At 49.8% G+C, this 19,509-nt stretch overlaps 1 protein-coding gene across 1 annotated transcript in view; it reads right to left on the bottom strand.

The window, feature by feature from the left end:
• Positions 1-7,237: 7,237 nt before the first annotated feature.
• LOC147093789 (uncharacterized) overlaps positions 7,238-19,509 on the bottom strand; it is a 35,050-nt gene continuing 22,778 nt past the window's right edge. The window contains exon 2 of the mRNA XM_085974363.1: positions 7,238-10,282. Coding sequence (XP_085830489.1) covers positions 8,302-10,173 — 1,872 coding nt within the window. The 5' untranslated portion in view covers positions 10,174-10,282 and the 3' untranslated portion in view covers positions 7,238-8,301. The remainder of the gene's footprint in view (positions 10,283-19,509) is intronic.

Raw genomic sequence — 19,509 nt, 5'->3', positions numbered from 1 at the left:
GATCCCTCTCATCTTTCTCCTGGTTCCTGCAACAAATCACACAATATAGCCAGGCTCCCGAGAGATTCTGGCTTAGGTGACGGCATGATCGGGTCTTTCAACCTCGATCCAAACTACACACATACCCGGCAGATTTCAAAATTACTTAAACTCTAATCATTTTAATATTTACATACCTTAAACTTAAACCTAAACTTATGTACAGTGCCGCCCATCCCCGGGCGGCTTGCCTAATCCCTGATTGGACTGCAGCTCGCCGCTCCCTGTGGCGGGGCTGCAGTGACCTGTGGCTCGGGTTCCCCGCAGCCTTTTGCTGTTAATCGGGGACTGTGTTTTTTCAAGGATTTCTCAAGTTGGCGTTTACTGAGAACAGGGGACTCGGGACAAGGTTTTACTAGCTGAGGCGTACGAGTCGACCTGCGAAAAGGTGCTTTGGGCGTGGCTCCCTTAGCGAGTGGACCTTCGGGTGGGACTTTAGCTTTCACAGTCCGTGGCTCTTCCACGACTGTGGGCTTCGGCTCCCTTCCCTCAGGCTCCACCTCTTTGGGATTTGGGCAGGCTCCCTTGGCGAGTGGACCTTCGGGTGGGACTTTAGCTCTCACAGCCTGTGGCTCTTCCACGACTGTGGGCTTCGGCTCCCTCCCCTCAGGCTCCGCCCCTTCGGGAATTGGGCCTGTGGTAGACGGCTCCTCCTCACCTGTCCCTACAGGTGGAGAATCTCTGCCCCCAATTTCTACCTCCCGCATGCTTGAGTCAAGGGCGAGACCTCCGTCCTCTGACTCCACCTCCTCCAGAATTGTGTCGAGGGCAGGACCTTGTTGTTTGGGCCCTTCCTCGTCCAAGTCCCAGGCCATTGGGGAAAGCTCCCCCCAAGTGGGCGGGACAGCTTCTCCTTCCAAGCAGGCTACAACGCCAGTTTGTGTGGCCTGTGACTCATCGCGCGCCTCAGGCTAAGGATCTTTACCCTCAGACCTGGCTTCAGTTGCTGATGCTCTTGCACCCAGTTTAAACAGTTTGCACCACTTCATGCGAAACCACTTGTTGCGTCGGGACACTTCCACTGTGTGAGTGGCGTAGGCCGGTGGATTTTCCACCAATTCCGGTCTATCCTCCTGGTCTATGGCTCTCCCACCAGCACATAGGGTTAGACCCAAGAATTTTACTTCTCGCCGGCCAACCCGTGCCTTCGTAGGGTTTTCCTTAACCCTCTCTATCTCCTTCACACTCGTACCCGCTCCCCAGAGACAATGATTTCTCAGGTGAACGTGGATCCCGTGGGCCACCAAAAAATCAGACCCCAGGACTCCCGTTCCACCTCCCACCTCCCACTTCATTAGTGTACACTTCCACGTGGTGTGGAGTGGTCCTAAACGAATGGAGAGGGGAAGGGAATGTGTGCCAGCCTGTTCTTAACCCGTGAAGCCCGACAGAAGGTATGGGACGCTGGTGGACAGAGGTGAGGTGGTGGGGTTATCTGCGTGGATTACGGTGCACGATGCTCCCGTATCCAACAGATAGGTCCCTGTCACCTCCTCCACTTCCATCTCCATGAGGGGTCGTCTCCATACATCATAGCACAGCGCACACAGGTAGATGGGCTGCGCCAACTCTAGTCACTTGGGTACAATGGTCAGAGTCTCAGGAGCGACAAGAACAGTGGTGATGGCTATTTTCCCCTGTGAAATCATCAGAGACCGCATTGTCTCTATGATCGATTCAATCACAGCGGGATCCATAACTGCACCAGCTCCTTGTGCTGGGACAGGAGCTACGGCTTGGGTTTTGGCTGGTGCTGGGGCGGCGGTCTGGGCTTGGGCTTGGGCTGTGGGAAATCTCCCTTTATTATCCATCCACGGATTTCTACAGTCCTTGCGCCAATGTCCATACTTCCCACACCCGTAGCAATTCAGCTTGGCTTGGACAGGGCAATTCCCCTCCTGACGCCACTCCTTCTTGCTTGGGGCTGCGGGTTTTCCCTCATGCACCTTTCCCTTCTGGGGAGGTGTTTCCTGACCTCTACAATTCTTGTACGCCACATTGAGCTGACGGAGCACCGTCTCCTCCATGACGCCGGGACCTTGGGGATCAAACCAAGATCTGACTAGGGCCCGTATCTGCAGCAAACTGTTGGTAACCAAGCAACGGAGCCAATGAACCTGCTGCTCGACGTTCATTGCAACCTGTTCAGGCATGCCCAGGCAGCTGCATCGATACACTGGCCACAGCCTTTCTGCGAAAACCCGTGGGGGTTCTCCAGATAGCTGCACAGTCCCTTCCACATGGTCGAATGGACTACCATCGTCCACTCCCATTACTTCTAAAACTTCCTCCCTGAGATCCGCATAACCTTTCCATCCCCTCTTACTATCCTCTGAGAGGCACTGAAGGATTGTGCAATCCAGGGAGAAAAGCAACAGTTTCACCTGTTCCTGATCATCACAGTCATTAATGGCTGCTGTTTCCTCTATCTCCCTGAAATGAAGTGAGGGATCTCCCTTTACTGTGAGTCATGCGAGGTGGCTCACCATGGACCTTAATTGCGGCCCAGCGTAGGGGACCACAAGCTGGTTCTGGTGGGGTCCGATACTGCCATCGGCAGCGTTGGGACCGAGCCTCTGGTGCCGAGTGGGACACATTGGTGCCGGTCCCGGCTTTGCTACCAATGGTTCTTCCTCACACTCCACCTCAGCCAGCTCATCATTCACTACCTCCTCCTTTTCCGGCCAAGTCTCACTATAGCTCGGCGGTGCTGAGGGCTCGGTGGCTGGTACCACAATTACCTCAGCTGGAATCGGCTGTTTTGATTCCTTTAAAAAGTCCATGTGACTAGCTTTCGGGCTGACGAGACACACCATGCCTTTTGCCTTTACCAGGGCCGTTCTTAGGTCCTCTATGGTCTTTTGTCAGGGGCCGTGGTCTGTGCTCTCAAACCTGTGCTCGAGGGCTAGCTTGTAAGCTGCCTTAACCTCCACAAGTCTCTCCTCCTGCACTCTTAGCTGTTGTGCGAGGCGGGCGTTTTTCTCCCGTATCCTCGTTTCATTAATCTTTGCCACAGTAACCTGGCACTCCAGGTACTCTAGCCTAGCCTGATGTTGACTAGCTACCACTTGGCGTTCCTGATTCAGCGCGTGAAGCGCTGTGATGAGTTTTTCCCCTCCCATGGCCTTTTCCTCTATCTCTGCTGCCTGGGTTGTGATCTTGGCTGTCTGTGCTGCAACGACTCGGTCCAAGATCTGGACCTGCTTCTTGTAACACATCAGCCACACTGCCTTCTCCACTGACTTCTTATGCTCTTTGCTCTCTGTCCACCTGATGGCTGCGTCCACCGGATGCCCATCCAGTAAGAGATCGGAAATCCCCTGTTTAGTGAGATTTACCTTGCCAACGACATAATCCGCTATCCTCTCATCCATTGCATTTCGACCATTCAAACTTGGATCTACTACATTGCAATCCTGCTGCCAGAGTCCTGCCGTGGTTGCCATTTTCTGTAAGGGGTTTTCCTTGAGAGATGTCTCTGAGGTTTCTCTCTCAAGAGGCCTCGCTCTCTTGCACAGTAAAACCTTGAGTGGTTCGACCCACTCGCCCCTTAGATTCTATACTCTGAACTTTGGGGCAGGAACTACAATGTAGAGAAAACTCTTGTAGACCAAGTTTGATGAAACATAATGAAACTTTATTGCATAAGGAAAAATATCAAATCAAATGCAAGCAGATAAGAGAGTACATGGGAGGGAAAAACACAAACAAATCATAACGACACAGTACTAACTAAGGCAAATACAGGCATCTTATACTCTACAAAGATCATCATGAAATAAGGAAACACACGGAACATCGAGGGACAACAACTCATGTTAATTGTACCCTTAAATCCACCCCCTTATTAAACCTATCTAGATCTGATTGTGAAGGGCCATAAACATGCTCACCAATCCAACTAGGAAGTGCAATGTTTTGAACCAGTCTGCGTTTGATCCTTTCAGGCGTTCCGTCTCCACGTGGATCGTGGAGCCCCAGCGAGCTGCACCACACCTCTCTCCTGAGGTGGGGGTCGGGGGCGGCTGGACACCGGCTGGTTCTGGCTGTCGGCGGGGTCGGGGATCGTCGGCTCGACCCCGGTCAGAGCAGCCTTGGACTGGCCCCCATAGATTTCCTTAGTTCATTATTGTCTCTTCCCGAGCCGGAGTGGCTGGAAGGTTTCTTCTCTTGGGGTTTTATTTTTTTGTTTCTTCTCCCGAGTTGGGTCGATGGCCTCTCATTCCGGCAATGGCCTGGGGATGGTCGATGATCTCCCGATGTTTTTCCCCGGGGCGGGACGCCGGTTTCGAACGGCCTTCCTGATGTTGGCTTAATTCTTCTTCCTCCTCCGGTGGTGGAGAGGAGTTTGCTGATCTTCTCCCGAAGCGACTCCTCTTCACCCACTGCCACTCAGTCGTGTGTCTCTGAGTGTGACTGTGTCTCCAACTGTAACTTGAGTGCTCAACTCTTGTTCCACTGCAACTCCGGTGTGTGTCTCCTTGAGAGTGTCTGTACAACTGCAACTCCCCCAGTTATACCTTTCTTCAGGGGTCTCCACTTCCCGCCCAAAATCAGGTTAGTCTTTGTTTTACTTTTGGTGGGCTGGGAGCACAGCGGGGTAGTTATTATATTTTTTAATGTTTTCGATGGCCGGTAAAGGCCCATCTCTGGTCTGGAATGACCTTCATTGTTTTTAATGACCTGCTGATCTCGTTTTCTAGTCCTTGGTGCTGTTCTCATGAATATGAAATTGTCCCCTTTTGTCTGGGTCAACATTTAGATGACCTCTGTGTCCAGGCCGATCTTGACTGGATCGGCATCTAATCCATATGTATATGTGTGGGTCTGGTTTCGTTCTCTCAGAAACGGCTTCCAGAACTTACTGTGGGTTGAATCCACAAAGCTGTCTGAGGATCCACAGGAACCATTTTAAAATGTCCCAATAAGCCAGTCACGTGGTATGGCGGCCATTTTGTATGCCCCTTTTTCTGGGCTTCTTTTAAAACAGTCTTTAAAATCATGGCCTCTTCTGCCATTTGACCCTTATTAATACAAAGTCCAATTGTGCGAATCCTACAGCCCCAACCACTAACCCAAATCCTAACCAATAATGACTAGCCCCCAACCACTAACTCCAATCTTAACAAATAACTACTAGCCCCAACCACTAACCTCAATCCTAACCAATAACCGCTAACCCCAACCACTAACTCCAATCCTAACCAATAACCACTAGCCCCAATCCTAACCATTAACCACTAGCCCCAACCAGTAACCCCAATCCTAACCATTAACCACTAGCCCCAACCAGTAACCCCAATCCTAACCAATAACCACTAGCCCCAACCACTAACCCCAATCCTAACCAATAACCACGAGCCCCAACCACTAACCCCAATCCGAACCAATAACCACTAACCCCAACCACTAACCCCAATCCTAACCAATAACCACTAACCCCAACCACTAACCCCAATCCTAACCAATAACCACTAACCCCAACCACTAAACCCAACCCTAACCAATAATCACTAACCCCAATCCTAACCAATAACCACTAACCCCAACCACTAACCTCAATCCTAACCAATAACTACTAACCCCAACCACTAGCCCCAATCCTAACCAATAACCACTAGCCCCAACCACTAACCCCAATCCTAACCAATACCCACTAGTTCTGTAAGGGGTTTTCCTTGAGAGATGTCTCTGAGGTTTCTCTCTCTAGAGGCCTCGCTCTCTTGCACAGTAAAACCTTGAGTGGTTCGACCCACTCGCCCCTTAGATTCTATACTCTGGACTTTGGGGCAGGAACTACAATGTAGAGAAAACTCTTGTAGACCAAGTTTGATGAAACAAAATGAAACTTTATTGCATAAGGAAAAATATCAAATCAAATGCAAGCAGATAAGAGAGTACATGGGAGGGAAAAACACAAACAAATCATAATGACACCATACTAACTAAGGCAAATACAGGCATCTTATACTCTACAAAGATCATCATGAAATAAGGAAACACACGGAACATCGAGGGACAACAACTCATGTTAATTGTACCCTTAAATCCACCCCCTTATTAAACCTATCTAGATCTGATTGTGAAGGGCCAGAAACATGCTCACCAATCCAACTAGGAAGTGCAATGTTTTGAACCAGTCTGCGTTTGATCCTTTCAGGCGTTCCATCTCCACGTGGATCGTGGAGCCCCAGCGAGCTGTGCCACACCTCTCTCCTGAGGTGGGGGTCGGGGGCGGCTGGACACCGGCTGATTCTGGCTGTCGGCGGGGTCGGGGATCATCGGCTCGACCCCGGTCAGAGGAGCCTTGGACTGGCCCCCATAGATTTCCTTAGTTCGTTATTGTCTCTTCCCGAGCCGGAGTGGCTGGAAGGTTTCTTCTCTTGGGGTTTTATTTTTTTGTTTCTTCTCCCCAGTTGGGTCGATGGCCTCTCGTTCCAGCAATGCCCCGGGGATGGTCGATGATCTCCCGATGTTTTTCCCCGGGGCGGGACGCCGGTTTCGAACGGCCTTCCTGATGTTGGCTTAATTCTTCTTCCTCCTCCGGTGATGGAGAGGAGTTTGCTGATCTTCTCCCGAAGCGACTCCTCTTCACCCACTGCCACTCAGTCGTGTGTCTCTGAGTGTGACTGTGTCTCCAACTGTACCTCGAGTGCGCAACTGTTGTTCCACTGCAACTCTGGTGTGTGTCTCCTTGAGAGTGTCTGTACAACTGCAACTCCTCCAGTTATACCTTTCTTCAGGAGTCTCCACTTCCTGCCCAAAATCAGGTTAGTCTTTGTTTTACTTTTGGCGGGCTGGGAGCACAGCAGGGTAGTTATTATATTTTTTAATGTTTTCGATGGCCGGTAAAGGCCCGTCTCTGGTCTGGAATGACCTTCATTGTTTATAATGTCCTGCTGATCTCATTATCTAGTCCTTGGTGTTGTTCTCATGAATATGAAATTGTCCCCTTTTGTCTGGGTCAACATTTAGATGGCCTCTGTCTCCAGGCCGATCTTGACTGGATCTGCATCTAATCCATATGTATATGTGTGGGTCTGGTTTCGTTCTCTCAGAAACGGCTTCCAGAACTTACTGTGGGTTGAATCCACAAAGCTATCTGAGGATTCGCAGGAACCATTTAAAAATATCCCAATAAGCCGGTTACATGGTATGGTGGCCATTTTATATGCCCCTTTTTCTGAGCTTCTTTTAAAACAGGCTTTAAAATCATGGCCTCTTCTGCCATTTGACCCTTATTAATACAAAGTCCAATTTTGCGAATCCAGCAGCCCCAACCACTAACCCAAATCCTAACCAATAACCACTAGCCCCAACCACTAACTCCAATCTTAACAAATAACTACTAGCCCCAACCACTAACCCCAATCCTAACCAATAACCACTAGCCCCAATCCTAACCAATAACCCCTAGGCCCAACCACTAACCCCAATCCTAACCAATAACCACTAACCCCAGCCACTAACCCCAATCCTAAGCAATAACCACTAGCCCCAACCACTAACCCCAATCCTAACCAATAACCACTAACCCCATCACTAACCCCAATCCTACACCCTAACCCCAGCCCCTGACCAAGGATTATTGACAGGGATCAATGGAGGAGCTAAAGACCTGATAAAGGAAGTATTTGAAACAATTATCTCGATTAAAGAAATAGTGCAATGTATATTAGTAACAAGAGATTAAATCAAAGAGACCATCAAAATCAGCAATGACAATTACAAAGATCAGAACATTTCTAAGGCTGTCACATGCAGTATGTGTGGAGTTTTTTTAAAAATCGGATCCAAGAGATGTTAAATGATACAGAAAATAACAGATTTCAAATCTTATGCAAAGTAGTTCTGTAAAGAGGTGGTTCAGGAATTTCAGGTGAGTGTAAAGTGAGACACTACAGTTCAGTCTTTGACACCCACAAGCCGTGTACACAAGTAGAACAAGTTTGGGGTTTGATGTGGTAGAAGGTGAACAAGATGAGAACTGAAATAATCCAGAGTAAGAAAAGGCCCAAAAATGGAACAGTCAGTAACAGAACATCAATTAGTCTCCTCTTATTATGGAGAAATCAAATATTAGACACACTGTGTGTTTGAAACAAAGCTGCTTTATTTAATATTTGTCCAGAATATCAATCTCAAGCCCAGTTATTCTAGTTATTAACATCAGCAGAAACAAAGCCCAATTGCCAGAGTGAACATGGTTCAGTCCTGGATGTGATTAACAGCAGCAATAACAGCAGAATCCAACCTCTGCAATCACTGGTGAGCTCGCTGGTGTCTCAGCAGAGTGCATGACTGAGTGAATCCCTTCCCACACACGGAGCAGGTGAATGGTTTCTCCCCAGTGTGAACTTGCTGGTGATTAAGCAGGTTAGACTTCCAAGTGAAAACCTTCCCACAATAAGAGCAGGTGAAAGATCGCTCAGTGTGAACTCGCTGGTGTCTCAGCAGAGTGCATGACTGAGTGAATCCCTTCCTACACACGGAGCAGGTGAATGGTTTCTCCCCAGTGTGAGTGCGTTGGTGGGTCAGCAGAGTGCATGACTGAGTGAATCCCTTCCCACACACGGAGCAGGTGAATGGTTTCTCCCCAGTGTGAGTGCGTTGGTGGGTCAGCAGAGTGCATGACTGAGTGAATCCCTTCCCACACATGGAGCAGGTGAATGGTCTCTCCCCAGTGTGAACTTGCTGGTGATTAAGCAGGTTAGACTTCCAAGCGAAAACCTTCCCACAATAAGAGCAGGTGAAAGATCGCTCAGTGTGAACTCGCTGGTGTCTCAGCAGAGTGCATGACTGAGTGAATCCCTTCCCACACACGGAGCAGGTGAACGGTCTCTCCCCAGTGTGAGTGTGCTGGTGTCCCTTCAGATCCCCGGTGCTTTTAAAGCTCTTCCCACAATCAGGACATTGAAATGGTCTCTCATCAGTGTGAACTCGCTGGTGTCCCTTCAGATCTCCGGTATTTTTAAAGCTCTTCCCACAGTCAGAACACTGAAATGGTCTCTCATCAGTGTGAACTCGCTGGTGTCCCTTCAGGTCCCTGGCGCTTTTAAAGCTCTTCCCACAGTCAGAACACTGAAATGGTCTCTCATCAGTGTGAACAAGCTGGTGTTCCTTCAGATCCCTGGCGCTTTTAAAGCTTTTCCCACAGTCAGAACATTGAAATGGTCTCTCCCCAGTGTGAACAAGCTGGTGTTGCTTCAGATGCCCGGGGCTTTTAAAGCTTTTCTCACAGTTAGGACACTGAAATGGTCTCTCATCAGTGTGAGCTCGCTGGTGTTGCTTCAGATCCCTGGCGCTTTTAAAGCTCTTCCCACAGTTAGGACACTGAAATGGTCTCTCATCAGTGTGAACAAGCTGGTGTTCCTTCAGTTCCCCGGGGCTTTTAAAGCTTTTCCCACAGTTAGGACACTGAAATGGTCTCTCATCAGTGTGAACAAGCTGGTGTCCCTTCAGATCCTCGGGGCTTTTAAAGCTCTTCCCACAGTTAGGACACTGAAATGGTCTCTCATCAGTGTGAACAAGCTGGTGTTGCTTCAGTTCCCTGGCGCGTTTAAAGCTTTTCCCACAGTTAGGACACTGAAATGGTCTCTCATCAGTGTGAACAAGCTGGTGTCCCTTCAGATCCTCGGGGCTTTTAAAGATCTTCCCACAGTTAGGACACTGAAATTGTCTCTTGTCAGTGTGAGCTCGCTGGTGTCTTTGCAGTTGGGATGAACGAACAAATCCCTTTCCACACACGGAGCAGGTGAACGGCCTCTCATCAGTGTGAAATCGCTGGTGTCCCTTCAGATCCTGGGGGCTTTTAAAGCTCTTCCCACAGTCAGAACACTGAAATGGTCTCTCGTCAGTGTGAGCGCGCTGGTGTGTTTGCAGGTGGGATGAACGAACAAATCCCTTTCCACACACGGAGCAGATGAATGGACAGTCCCTGGTGTGACTGCGTCGTTGAATTTCTATTGCAGACGGGGAAATGACTCCCTTCCCACCGTCCCCACCTTTACCCGGTTTCTCCCCGGTGTGACGGTGCACGTGTCTCGCCAGGTCAGGCGATCGGCTGAATCCGCGTCCACACACCAAACACGTGTGCAATTTGTCATCGCTGCGATCGCTGCTTTCTCTTTCCATGTGCAAAGGCCGATGATATTCAGGTCCTGATGAATCCAGCGCCTCTGTCAGATCTTGACGTGATGTTTGGTTTGAGCTTCCTGCCTGTAACTGCTCCACTTCTATAACCCTGTAAATTGAGATCAGAAAAGGATCAGAGACAAACTTTTGTTTAATTTTCCTCTTTCCGAACCTAGTGTCAGTGAAGCTGATTTTCAGGCCCCAGCTGCTGCACAGGTCGGCTGAAAGGATCAGCAGTAATGGCGGCTGTAATACCCACAAGCCCCGGTGCTGCAGAAAGCGCTCTGTTGACTCCGAGTCCCGCGCATGTGCTCATGGCCCCCGCGCTCTCCCTCCTGCTCCACAATTGCCCGTCCCGATCGGTCCACAACGCACATGCTGAGTGCACAAAACCCCGCGGTTGGAACATCGGGCGCGCATGTGGAGCCGGAACATCTGGTACACGTGCGCGGCTCAGGTGGAGGCGAGTCGGTGTTTCGCCTCAGCCGCCAGGGAGGTGCGCATGCACAGGACGATCCAACATTCTTCCTGTCAGCAATCACTCCCTCGTTTATTTAATAAAAACAGAAAATGCTGGAAATACTCAGCAGGTCAGGCAGCATCTGTGGAGAGAGAAACAGAGTTAACGTTTCAGGTCGATGACCTTTCGTCAGAACTGCTTGCTCTTTAGTGTCAGCTGTGACTCAGTTGGTAGCACTCTCGCCTCTGAGGCATAAGGTTGTGGGTTCAAGTCCCACTCCAGAGACTTGAGCACAAAAATCTAGGCTGACACTCCAGTGCAGTACTGAGGGAGTGCTGCACTGTCGGAGGTGCCGTCTTTCGGATGAGACGTTAAACTGTCTGCTCTCTCGGGTGGATGTAAAAGATCCCATGGCACAATTTCAAGAAAGACTTGCATTTATATAGTGCTTTCATGACAACCAGATGTCTTGAAGTGCTTTACAGCCAATGAAGTACTACAATGAAGTAGTCACTGTTGTAATGTGGGAAAGAGCAGGGGAGTTATCCCCAGTGGTCATTATAACATTGGTGTTGGTGGGAGCTTGTTGTGTGCTAATTGACCGCCGCATTTCTTACAACAGTGACTACACTTCAAAAGTCCTTAATTGGCTGTAAAACACTTTGGGACATCCGGTGGTGGTGAAAGGCGCAAGTCTTTCTTTCTTCACTGATCTCACCAGCGACCTCTTCTGACTGTTGGTTGATTGACATTACAAGAGGATTTGAGTACAGGATAAAGAAGTCTTACTCCAGTTATATAGGGCCTTGGTGAGACCACACCTGGAGTACTGTGTACAATTTTGGTCTCCTTACCTAAGGAAGGATATATTTGCCACAGAGGGAGTGCAACAAAGGTTCACGAGATTGATTCCTGGGATGGCGGGACTGTCGTATGAGAAGAGATTGAGTAAACTAGGCCTGTATTCTCTTGAATTCAGAAGAATGAGAGGGGATCTCATTGAAGCATACAAAATTATTACAGGGCTTGATAGGGTGGATGCTGGGAGAATGTTTCCCTTGGCTGGGGAGTCTAGAACCAGGGGCCACAGCCTCAGGATAAAGGGTCGGCCATTCAGGACTGAGATGAGAAGAAATTTCTTCACTCAGAGGGTGGTGAATCTTTGGAATTCTCTACCCCAGAGGGCTGTGGAGGCTCAGTCATTGGGTATATTCAAAACAGAAGTCAATAGATTTCTGACCAGTAAGGGCATCAAGGGATATGGCGATAGGGCCGGTGAATGGAGTTGAGGCAGAAGATCAGCCATGATCTCATTTAATGGTGGAGCAGGCTTGAGGGGCTGAATGGCCCTCTCCTGCTCCTATGTAAAGAACTAGATGTAATATCTCCAAGTTTGCAGAAGACACAAAGCTGGGTGGGCGTGTGTGCTGTGAGGAGGATGCCGAGAAACTCCAGTATGATTTGGACAGGTTGGGTGATTGGGCAGATGCATGGCAGATGCAGTATAATGTGGATAAATGTGAGGTTATCCACTTTGGTGGCAAAAACAGGAAGGCAGATTATTACCTGAACGGCAATAGATTGGGAGGAGGGGAAGTGCAATGAGACCTGGGTGTCCTTGTGCACCAGTTGCTGAAGGTAAACATGCAGGTGCAGCAGGCGGTTAAGAAGGCAAATGGTGTGTTGGCCTTCGTAGCGAGAGGGTTTGAGTACAGGAGCAAGGATGTCTTGCTGCAGTTGTACAGGGCCTTGGTGAGACCACACCTTGAGTATTGTGTGCAGTTTTGGTCACCTTATCTGAGGAAGAATGTTCTTGCCATGGAGTGCAGCGAAGATTCACCAGACTGATACCTGGGATGGCAGGAATGACGTATGAGGAGAGATTGGGTTGATTGGGCTTATACTCGCTGGAGTTTAGAAGAATGAGAGGGGATCTCATTGAAACTTATAAAATCCTAACAGGACTAGACAGACTAGATGCAGGAAGGATGTTCCCGATGGTTGGGGAAGTCCAAACCAGGGGTCACAGTCTAAGGATAAGGGGTAAGCCATTTAAGACAGAGATGAGGAGGAATTTCTTCACCCAGAGAGTGGTGAACCTGTGGAATTCTCTACCACAGAAGGCAGTTGAGGCCAATTCATTAAATATATTCAAGAAGGAGTTAGATATATTTCTTAAGGCTAAAGGGATCAAGGGATATGGGGAGAAGGCAGGGACAGGGTACTGAGTTTGGATGATCAGTCATGATCTCATGGAATGGGGAGCAGGCTCGAGGGGCTGAATGGCCTACTCATGCTCCTATCTTCTATGTTTCAATGGTTATCCCTCAATTAAGATAACAAAATGATAGATTATCAGATTGCTGTTTGTGGGAGCTTGCTGTGCGCTAATTGACTGCTGCGTTTCTTACATTACAACAGTGACAACAGTTCAAAAGTACTTCATTGGCTATAAAGCGCTTTGGGACGTCTGGTGGTGGTGAAAGGCGCTATATAAATGCAAGTCTTTCTTCCTTCACTGGTCTCACCAGCGACCTCTGCTGGCTGACGGTTGATTGACAGCTGAGAGTCCGCGCATGCGCAGGCGCGACGGCGGTTTCGGTCGGGTCCGGCACAGCGACCCCTCCCGGTCACCAAGGGTAATAACCGCGCATGCCCAGAGTAGACCAACCCCCTTCCCCCACTCGGAGCTGCGCCTGCGCACTCGGATCCTGTCGGACGGAGTTGGCGCGGGGCATTCGGGGAAGGGCACTGGGACCCTGAAGCCCCGCCCACTCCCTGTGATGCAGGTGGAACCGGCCGGTCTTTCCTCCACCAAGATGGCGGCGCGTAGCCCGGGCCTATCACCGAGAAAAAGCCTCACCGCTGCAGTCCGGCGGAACACAGACCGAGCCGCTGGATCTCATTCGGGCCTGAGGCCGTTCTCCAACTTTATAAACCCTGCGGTGCGGCCTACCCGCAGTTTATTAATCTCCCGACTCCGCTCCTGCCGACCTGCAGCTCCGCCCGGTGACCGCGCAAGGATTTCTTTGTGAAGTTGGTGAGGGACACGTGACCCGGACCCATGGCCTGATTGATGGGAGCTTCCGACCAATAGGGAGCGAGCAGGGCGGGGCTGGAGGAGTGAGCCGGCGGCGGGTCCTCCAACCAATTGGGGAGCCTGAGGGGCGCGACTAGCGCCGGCTGATTGTCTGATCCGCAGGGCAGCGAGTTTCTCCAGTCCCTTGTTCAGGGCCCGGAGGCCAGGGGAGGCTGTGGGCCTTTATTCCCCGCATTGGACACAAGGCTCTGTCTCACAACACACTGGCTCAGGTTTTAATACAGACTTTTTAAATTCATCAATAAAATCAGATAAACCCCGTGCTTCTGTGGAACAAACTTTCTAATATTTCATAGAATCATAGAATGGTTACAGCACAGAAGGAGGCCATTTGGCCCGTTGAGCCTGCTCCGCCATTCAATAAGATCATGGCTGATCATCCAAACTCAGTACCCTGTTCCTGCCTTCTCGCCATATCCCTTGATCCCTTTTGCCTTAAGAAATATATCTAACTCCTTCTTGAATATATTTAATGATACTTATCCAATTCCCTTTTGAAAGCCGTGATTGAATCTGCCTCCACCACCCTTTCAAGCAGTGCATTCCAGATCCTAACCACTCGCTGCGTAAAAAGTTTTTCCTCATGTCGCCTTTGGTTCTTCTGCCAATCACCTTAAATCTGTGTCCTCTGGTTCTCGACCCTTCCGCCAATGGGAACAGTGTCTCTCTATCTACTCTGTCTAGACCCCTCATGATTTTGAACACCTCCATCAAATCTCCTCTCAACCTTCTCTGCTCTAAGGAGAACAACCCCAGCTTCTCCAGTCTATCCACGTAACTGAAGTCCCTCATCCCTGGAACCATTCTTGTAAATCTTTTCTGCACCCTCTCTAAGGCCTTGACATCCTTCATAAAGTGCGGTGCCCAGAATTGGACACAATTCACCAGTTGAGGTTGAACCACTGTTTTATAAAGGTTCATCATAACTTCCTTGCTTTTGGACTCTCTGCCTCTATTTATAAAGCCCAGGATCCCGTATGCTTTTTTAACCGCTTTCTCAACCTGCCCTGCCACCTTCAATGATTTGTGCACATATACCCCCAGGTCCCTCTGTTCATGCACCCACTTTAGAATTGTACCCTTTAGTTTATATTGCCTCTCCTCATTCTTCCTACCAAAATGTATCACTTCGCACTTTTCTGCATTAAATTTCATCGGCCACGTGTCCGTCCATTCCACCAGCCTGTCTACGTCCTCTTGATGTCTGTCACTATCCTCCTCACTGTTCACGATACTTCCAAGTTTTGTGACATCTGCAAATTTTGAAATTGTGCCCTGTACACCCAAGTCCAAGTCATTAATATATATATCAAGAAAAGCAGTGGTCCTAGTACCGACCCCTGGGGAACACCACTGTGTACCTTCCTCTAGTCCGAAACACAACCGGTCACCACTACTCTCTGTTTTCTGTCACTTTGCCAATTTCATATCCATGTTGCCACTGTCCCTTTTATTCCATGGCCTTCAACTTTGCTGGTAATCCTATTATGTGGCACTTTGTCGAACGCCTTTTGGAAATCCATGTACACCACGTCAACCGCAGTGCCCTCATCAACCCTTTCTGTTACCTCATCAAAAAACTCAATCAGAATCAGAGCGGCCAGGCCCAGCGGACATGCGGCCAGAGCCCCGGCACCAGGAAACCCAGGGTGTAGCGCCTCCCCCATCCGAGCCGCTGCTTCCCGGTTTCTTCAGCTGGTTCCACCGAGTCCAACTCAGGTCAAAGGACAGGAGCCAGGCTCCCAGAATGGCCGGCAGCCCTGGGGAGCATGCGCACTCACAGCGGGGAAATCAGCGCATTGGATGGAGTGGTTTCTGGGGCGTGGTGAATTGTGGGTGCTGCGGCCACCATTAGTCAGCGGCTTTCGGGAAGTTTTATTGCAGGCTGACGGAAGTCAGTCCCTGGCCGCCTGTGTAGGTCTTTTTGTTGCTTCATTTTGAGCTGGAGTGGAGATGGAGGAGAAGCTGCTGGGTTTAACCCCCAGTACTTCTGAGCCCAGGAGGACCCAACAATTTCCAATGTGAGACTGTCAAGGGAGGTGGATTCTGGGGGAGATTAGGTTGTTAAACAGACACTGTCCCTACAATGTAAAAGAGTATTGTTTTAGGAACAAGTATTTCTGTAGAGGCTTTTAATCCAGTTTACATCTACAGATTTGCTTTAATTCATTCTTGGGATGTGGGCGCCGCTCGCAAGAGCAGCAAATATGGCCAATCCCCAGTTGCCCGTTGAGAAGGGGGTGGTGAGTCGCCTTCTTGAACTCCTGCAGTCCGTGTGGTGAAGGTACTCCCACAATGTTGTTCGGTAAGGAGTTCGAGGATTTTGACCCAGCAACGATGAATATGTCTTAAGTCAGGATGGTGTGTGACTTGGAGAGTAACTTGGAGATGATGGTGCTCCCATGCAACAGCTGCCCTTGTCCTTCTAGGTGGTGAAGGTTGTGGGTTTTGGATGTTCTGTCAAAGTTCTGGTCGAGTTGCAGATGTATAAAATCCATCTTCTTCGCCCCCCTCCCCCTCCCACCTCTCTCTCTCTCTCCTCCCATAGAGGCCAGAGTCGTGTGTAGGCCCAGACCAGGTGGTGGATTCCCTTCCCTGAGGGACATTAATGAACCAGTTGGATTTTTATGACAATCCGGCAGCTTTCATGGTCACTTTTTTCTAGTGCCGGCCCCACAAATGACCAGATTCATTAAACTCAATTTCACAACCTGGCTTTGGTTTCTTGTGTGTTCTCTCTCACACTCCCCGTTTTAAAGTAATTTTACAGGGTGTGCTGCCTCTCCCTCTAACTTAACCTCACTGTATGTATTTAACTTACTTATATATGTATAACCTACCTGTTGGGGCCGTTGCCCCTTTAACTTACCTTTTAGGGCCATTGCCCCTTTAAGACGCACCTTAGCGTGCTGACGTCACGTCACGTACAACGTAGCGTGCTGACGTCACGGCACGTACGACGTGACGTGCGTGAGGCGGCTGCCGGCCCGACTCGGCCTTCCAGAAAGGCTGCCGGCACAGCCCGGCCTAGCGTCTTTGGCCGCATCTACCAGCCGCCGGGAGCGACGCGATCTTCCGCTCCCGCGACAAGCATCGGCTCAGCCTGGCCTCCAGCTCCCGCTCCCGACTTCGGCCTCCACGGCCAGAAACGCGACCACGCGCATCACGTGACGCCCCAAGCGCGGACAACGCTACCGAGCGTGATGAGGTCATCACGCTCCCCACAGGACTGCTACGTAGTCCTCGTGGAGTCCTCGCTGGGACACAGACCTACACCACGGTGCTCCTACAGCAGCACAGGCTCCGGGCAGTTGTATTGTCCCCATGCTTGAGTCTTGGAAATTGTTTGTCTGTAAGTATTTTAGAATGCTATGGATGATTAATGTGCACTGTATGTTGTAGAAAATGTTTAGTTGTAACTTTTCTCTGCCTAGCTGATTAACTAGTAGCTGTATTTTCATACACTATGTACAGGGCTAATTTAAAGAGAATGCCTCCCAGTTTACTAAATGTACTGTGTTGCTCAGGCGTACCTAAATCTGTGTATACATATCAGTTATGCGCCTGTATACTAATGTGTGCTTCCATTTCTGTGTTGTATTTCAGTTTTACAATTAGAATCGTTCAGTAAAGTGTTACAAGAAAAGTCAAGCCTTGTGATTTTATTGGAAGATATCGAGTTGTTCGCTATCTGTCTAGCTCTGCATAGAATCGCGTTGCGAGGGCAGAACAGTAAAAAGACAACAGCACAGCGGGCTCAAGCGCAGGAAGATACCACTCAGCTACCATGAGTCTACGCTCAGGAAAACAATATACCCTAGAGGACGTCGACCAGTCAAGCGAGAAGCATGAGCCTCTCCTAGCAAACGATGCCAAGTCACAGCCCTCTAAAGTATCCCCTAGGTCATCTCGGCGGTCCAGCAGACCGTCGTCATCGACAGCTTCTGCAGCCGCCAAAGCACGTGCCAAGGCAAAAGCTGCCCAGGCTCAATTGTCCTTCGCTGAAAAAGAAGCTGACCTTATGAAGCAGAGAGCCGACCTCGAAGCTAGTATGATGAAGCAGAAAGCTGACCTTATGAAGCAGAGAGCCGACCTCGACGCTAGTGTGATGAAGCAGAGAGCTGACCTCGACGCTAGTGTGATGAAGCAGACAGCACAGTCCTCTAAAGTATCCACTAGATCATCTCGGCAGTCCAGCAGACCGTCGTCATCGACAGCTTCTGCAGCCGCCAAAGCACGTGCCAAGGCAAAAGCTGCCCAGGCTCAATTGGCCCTTGCTGAAAAAGAAGCTAGGGTTATGAAGCAGAGAGCTGACCTCGCTGCCAGTCTCCACATTCTCCAAAGCCAGAGAGCTGCCGCTGCCGCTAAAGCTAAAGCCGCAGCTTATGAAGAAGGTGAGGAGAACGAAGGCGGGGAGCCCAGCCAGGAAACATATGTTCTGGGACAGCCCCTCAGTCCAGTGCAACGTACAAGTGAGTGTGTCCAACAACACTCCAAATTGTTCTCCAAGGAAACATCCAACTATCTCAACGCAGAACCAGCTACTCAACACAGTAGCAAACAGCCTGTTTTTGGAGACACTGAGCTTAAAGGAGAAGAAACAAGCAAGACTTACCTACAGAGACCTCCACAGCACTCGGCCAATCCAGCCAAGCAGTCCTCACCCGAGCCACAGGGTACACAGGACCTCGCTGGGTGCCTTATCCGCCGAGAGTTGTTGAGTTCGGGCCTTCTGGAGTTAGATGGCCGTCCTGAAAGTTGTTGGTCATGGAAAGAGCCCAACCTGAGACTACACAAGGTAGCATCGAACAGTGGACAGGTGATGGAAGCCTTCCCTGCAGAGGACCGTGCCAAGGATCTGAAGGATTTGCACCTTGGAGTGGATCCTCCCCCCCTTCAACGGAGCCTGGGGCTCTCCTGGAACCTGGAAACAGACAGCGTCACATTCCTGGTGTCCCGTGAAGAAAGGCCATTCACACGGAGAGACATCCTGTCCACAGTCAACAGTTTGTACGACCCTTTGGGGTTCGTAGCTCCCATAACAATGCAAGGAAAAGCATTTGTACGGGAACTCTCATCGGATCAGAGTGAGTGGGATGCTCCACTCCTCCCTGAAAAAGAAGCAAAATGGAACCTACAGTTGATCAGAGACAAGATTGACATCGATGTGGGCGCCGTCAAGTTCTTCACGGACAGCAAGATTGTACTTGGTTACATCCACAACTCCACAAGAAGGTTTTACGTGTATGTTTCCAACTGGGTGACTCGTATCAGACGATCCACTCACCCTGACCAGTGGTGCTATGTCCCCACGGACCTGAACCCTGCAGACCATGCTACCAGGTCTATACCAGCAGCACACCTACAGCAAAGCAGTTGGTTCTCGGGCCCCTCTTTCCTGTCTAATGTCAACACAGAGGAGACTCCTGAGTCCAATCCCTTCACCCTTGTGGAGCCTGAAGCTGATACCAAGATTCGGCCTGAAGTTACGACCCTGGTCACCAAAGCCTCAGAATCTCAGTTGGGCTCACAAAGCTTCGAGCGATTCTCAAGCTGGAGAACACTCTGCCGAACCACAGCCCGACTCATTCATGTAGCAGCATCCTTCAAGGGGAATTCGGACAACATAGAACGCAAAGGATGGAAATGTTCTAAAGAAGTATCCAGCACAAGTGAGCCATCACAAGCCAAAGGTGTGATCATTCGCTCTGTCCAGCATGATGTCTTCAAGGAGGAATTCAAATGTCTTGAAGAGGGACAGACATTCCCCAAGCAA

Source organism: Somniosus microcephalus, unplaced genomic scaffold (assembly GCF_052327205.1).
Source record: "Somniosus microcephalus isolate GS21.2 unplaced genomic scaffold, FLI_Smic_1.0 unresolved_chr1, whole genome shotgun sequence".
Taxonomy (NCBI): Eukaryota; Metazoa; Chordata; class Chondrichthyes; order Squaliformes; family Somniosidae; genus Somniosus; species Somniosus microcephalus.
This window is presented reverse-complemented; position numbering and strand designations above follow the sequence as displayed.